Source organism: Mesoplodon mirus (assembly GCF_964341445.2).
Source record: "Mesoplodon mirus genome assembly, chromosome: 16".
In the NCBI taxonomy this organism is placed as follows: domain Eukaryota; kingdom Metazoa; phylum Chordata; class Mammalia; order Artiodactyla; family Ziphiidae; genus Mesoplodon; species Mesoplodon mirus.
Genome location: NC_138992.1, coordinates 561,201 through 565,971, shown reverse-complemented (window position 1 = coordinate 565,971; position 4,771 = coordinate 561,201). Strand labels below are relative to the sequence as shown.

Sequence of the window (4,771 nt, the reverse complement as noted above, 5' to 3'; positions counted from 1 at the left end):
GTGCTCCCCAGAAGGGGGCGCCCACCTCCAGGTGAGCCCCACCCTGAGCAGCAGGCCCACAGGCTATGGTCTGTTGCAGGTCAGTCTCCCCTGCTGTCCATACCAGTGGAGTCTGGGTGGGCCTGTCCCCTGCCAGGGTGCAGACAGCTGCTCTGGCCCTGGGCTGACCTTGTTTGACCACATGTCTCCAAAGATGTGGGACCTCTCAGCTCATGGCTACCCACCTGGGTGCCGAGGGCATTTGCTGGGGTAGGGGTCCATGTCCCTGGGCTCTCTGAGCCCAGCACAGCCCTGCCCCTCATCTCCTCAACATGACATCCTGTCTAGAGCCCGAGGGCTGTGGGTGGCTGTGGGAACTCCTATGACCCCTGGGCACCTCCTCCCCGGAGCCAGCCTGGCCCAGCTACCTCTGGAGGGCTCCTCAGTGTGGGAACATATCCCGAGTCTGGGAGTCAGGATGTGGACAGCAGGCTGCAGGAAGGGGTCAGACCCCACACCCTCTGCTGTCCCCATTTTCTCCAATGGCATCGAGGAAGGCTCGCTGGTGGCTGTCAGGCCTGTAGGGACAGCAGGAGCCCCTACAGGAAGAGCGGGGTTACCCCAGGCCACAGGATTACAGGCCCTGCTGTACCTACTCTGGCCATTCTAGATCAGTCCTGGGCTCGATCTGACTGTAGCCTCCCCCAGTTCCTGGCACAGAGCGGATTCGCCTGCCACAGGAGAAACGCTAACTGCGTTGCCTTCAGGGGTGTGCTCTTGCCTTGGGTCTGACAAGCCGGCCCTCCAGGGTGGAAGACTGCCTTCTCGCAAAAGAAGACATGGGCGCACCCCAGCAAAAGGCAGCGGCGCGACTCCAAGGCTGCGTGGGTAGGATGCCACTCGCAGCACTGGGCCTGCGCCTGCCCGACCTCTGAGGAGCGGCAGGACCCGGAAGACGCCCCCTAGGTGACCCCAGTGCCCCCTGCTGCGCGGGCCCAGCCCTGTATACATCAGCCCGACACTCCAAGTTCTATCAAGAGTGGCATTTATTCTCCTCGTGGAGGTGCGGTGCTCCGGGGAGCTGGTGCTATTGTGCTTAGGAAGGAGGTCTGTCCGTCCGTCCGTCTGTCCGGCCGGCCCGGCCCCAAACGGGGGCGGAAGAGGGGCGCGGCCCGAGTAAAAATCCCGGCCTGTTCCGGGTGGGAGTATGTACAAGGCGGCGGGGCGCAGGCGGGGGTGGGGGCGGGGCGGGCCGGCGGCCGCAGCCCCCACCCGAGGGCCCCCGCATCTCGGGCCCTACTCGTAGAATCAGTACAAAATAGGTGCTACCTAAACGTTCCTTCTACCTGAATTCGCTAAGTCGGTTATTGTGCTGCTTAGTTATGGGGGCGGGAGGGGGCCCATGGCTTTCCACGGCGGCGGGGTGTGGGGAGAAGCGGGAGACCCTGGCCGGCCCACAGCCCTCCGGCCTTCTCCTTAGGTAGGTAGATAGGCATGTGGGGTAGGGTGGAGTGCCTGTGTGTGCGTGTGCATGCGGGTGTGCCCAGCGCAAGCGGGGCAGGCCCCAGCTTGGGAGCTGTGTGAACAGCAAGCTGGGATGTAGGGGTCTTGAACGTGGGCTCTGCTGTGCTGGCCTCTCAGGTCCGGGTCCACCCCTGCAGGAGCAGCTGAATAGCAGCCGGGCTTGGTACCCACGGGGATGGGGCTAGCCAGGTCAAATGCTCCAGCGTGCACCTTTTCTTCTGGCCTGGAGCCCTGGACTGACGTGACAGAGCCCTCACTGCCAGGGGATGGAAGGAATGGGATTCGGTATGGGTGGCCCCGGTGGCGCTGGGCCTTGGGGCCCTCGGTCTGTGCCACCTGAGCTGAGAACCCAGGCCCAAGTCAAAGGCAGAGCCCCACTACCCCCAGCACTGGCTCGGCGCTGGGGCGGGGAGGAGTGAGGGGCCCGCGGTTAGTTCGAGGGACCGCGGCTCTCTCTCTGCACCTGCGGCCATCCCTGGCCCACCCAAGCCTTTTGGGCCCGTCACAAACATGCACCCCCCCTCCCGCAGGTCGCCGCGTCCCTAGCGGACTCAGAAGGGGGCCTGGAACATAGTTGGTGCCTAATGAAGGATTGGTGGGTGATGGACGACTGAAGGAGGGGTCTTGGGGGGCAACCACCCCGCCCCGCCCCTGAAACCATTACACCCGCCGGCCTCTGCCGTGGGGGGGGGGGAGGGGGAGGAGGAGGGAGGAGGAGAGGGAAGAAAGTCTGCGCGTCCGGCCCCGCGCAGTGTCCCTGATCTAGGGGCCTATGGGGTGGGTAGGGCAGGGGGATACCTGATTCTCAGTAACTCTAGAGGCGGCGGCAGCTTCGCATGCAGTGCGCATTATTGCTCTATAGTCGGCTTCGGACTAACTAAGAGGGACAGGGAACGGGCAGCCCCGGGAAGGGACGGGAGGTGGGTTGGGGCTGCATGCAGTGACGTCACAAAGGCGGCGGCCAATGGGGCGGGCCCTTGGGGCGGTGTCGCCGCCGAGGCTTTGGCATAGACGGGCGTAAGTTGGCAACAGAGTGAGGGCGGGGCCTGGGGTTCCAGGGAGGGCACCGGCCTCTGAGAGGCGGGGCCTGAGGCTCCCAAGAGGCGGAGCCCGGGTGGGGCGGGGTTCAGGGGCGGGGAAAATGATCCAGGACATCCCAAACCCCTGGCGTCGGCGGGAAGGATAGGGGCCGCAGCGCCCCTTCCCTGACCCGAGTGCAATCCGTTCATAAATATAACGTAGAAATACAGAAAGAAACCCGACGCATCCGCAACACCCCCCCCAGGGGGCTTTACCCGCAAAGCGAACACAGAGAGGTGTGTAGAGGGCTGCGCCCAGGCCTGCCTGCCGGGCCCCAGAAATCCGTCCTCCAACACCGAATGCCCGGGTACGAGGGAGGGGGCCCCGGGGCAGGGCGGGAGCGGGTTCTGAGGAGGTCGGATAAGTCCATGCGATTTGATATGCGTCATTATTATTCGTTATGGAGGACAGAGCCCGGGAAGCTGGGCTGGAAGAATTCGGATTTGGCAGGGGATGCGAGGCGAGGGTAGGAGAGCGGCTCGGACTGAGGCCCCAGAAGGAACCCAAGGGAGAGAGGTGCCGCCATCCGCCCCCCTCCCCGATCCCCAACGCGTCTAACACTCCTGGGGTTCAACGAACACCGAGGAGTAGGGACGCCTCTGCAGCCCCCCATCCTGCTCCTCCCCCGCCTGCTTCTGGGGAGGGACCGGCTCCCTGGACGTCTAGGCCGCAGGCCTGGCCCTGGAAGGCTTGGGAAGGGGTGGGGAAGACCTGAGTCTCTGCGACACGATCCAGGGGCGCAGAAGAGGGAGGAAGGGGGCGCTCCCTACCTCACCCCACCCCGGTCTTCAGAGACCTAACTCGGAGATGAGGTTCGGTTCTGGGTCTCCTCGACCCTATTGCTGGGAAAAAGCCTGGGGCACCCTGGAGGGGAAGGGAGGGGGCTCGGGGTGGGTCTCCCCTCGGGACCCTATTGCTTGAAGGGGCCGGCAAGGCCCCAGGCGGGCGGGGCGGGGCCGGGCCCCCTCCCCCTATTGCTGTGAGGAGGGGCCCGCCCTCCGGCCCCTCCGCCTGTTCGCCGGCGGAGACCTCCCTGGGGGCCCGTATTGCTGAGAGCCGACCCGGCTGGCGGAGGCACCGCCGCCCTAGGCCTGCACAGGGCTGAGCTGCGGCGACGCGGCGGGCGCTGGGGCCGGGGGGCCGCCGGCCGCGGCGCCCTTGAAGCAGGCCGACTCGTAGTGCTTGTTGAGATAGGACTTGAGCGCGAAGCTCTTCTTGCAGCGCTTGCACTGGAAGTGCTTGAAGGCCGAGTGCGTCTGCATGTGCGCGCGCAGGTTGGAGCGGTCGGCGAAGGCCTTGCCGCAGTGCGCGCAGCCGAAGGGTTTCTCGCCGGTGTGGGAGCGCATGTGGCCCTGCAGCAGCCAGGGCCTGGAGAAGGCCTTGCCGCACACGCCGCACTTGTGGCGCAGGTCGTGCGTGAGCAGGTGCATGGCCATGGCCGGCATGGACACGTACACCTTGCCGCACGTCGGGCAGCGCCGCGCCAGCTGACTGTCCAGGCTGCGGTGCGTCTGCTTGTGGCGGCTCAGGTTCGACGACGTAGCGTACGTTTTGCCGCACTCGCCGCAAGCGTGCCGGCCTCCCGCGCTGCCGGCCCCAGGCCCCGCGCGCGCCTCGGTGCTCGCCCCCGCGCGCGCGCCGCCCCGACCCCCGGCCCCCGATCCCGCACCGCGCGCGCCTGCCCCGACCCCGCCTCCGCCGTCGCCGTCGGGGGCCGCCGCCGAGGCCGTGGAGGGGGCGGCGGCGGCATTGGCGTTGGCGGCCTTGCGGCGGGAGCGCCCGTCGGTGATGAAGAAGGCGTCAGCAGCGTAGCCCTCGCTGACCGCCGCATCGCCGTTGATGTAGCCACCCGCGGCTGTGGCCAGCTCCGGGCGCGGGGTGGGCGGCGGCGCCGAGCCCGCAGCCGCCGGGCCCAGCTCTCCCCGCACGGCCGCAGCGTACATGGGCTCCGGGGACGGCCCTTTGAGTAGGGCCGCCTCGGCGTCGCCATCGTAGACAGAGGCAGGCCCCGCGTAGTCGTTGAGGTATCCTAAGGGCCGAGGCGGACAGACAGGGAGACAGCGGGAGGGGAACCGGGCAGCGGGCGAGACACACACGGGAGGGCGGCGGGAGACAGCGGGGTCCGGGAAGGAGGGAACAAGGAGGACAAAGAATAAGGGGCCGAGGGACCGCGGGGCAGGGAGGGGAG

The 4,771-nt window shown here is 67.2% G+C and overlaps 1 protein-coding gene across 1 annotated transcript in view; it reads right to left on the bottom strand.

The window, feature by feature from the left end:
- Nucleotides 1-3,668: 3,668 nt before the first annotated feature.
- SCRT1 (scratch family transcriptional repressor 1) overlaps nt 3,669-4,771 on the bottom strand; it is a gene marked incomplete at both ends in the record, with an annotated part of 3,146 nt that continues 2,043 nt past the window's right edge. Inside the window, one exon of the mRNA XM_082601092.1 lies at nt 3,669-4,612. Coding sequence (XP_082457218.1) covers nt 3,669-4,612 — 944 coding nt within the window. The remainder of the gene's footprint in view (nt 4,613-4,771) is intronic.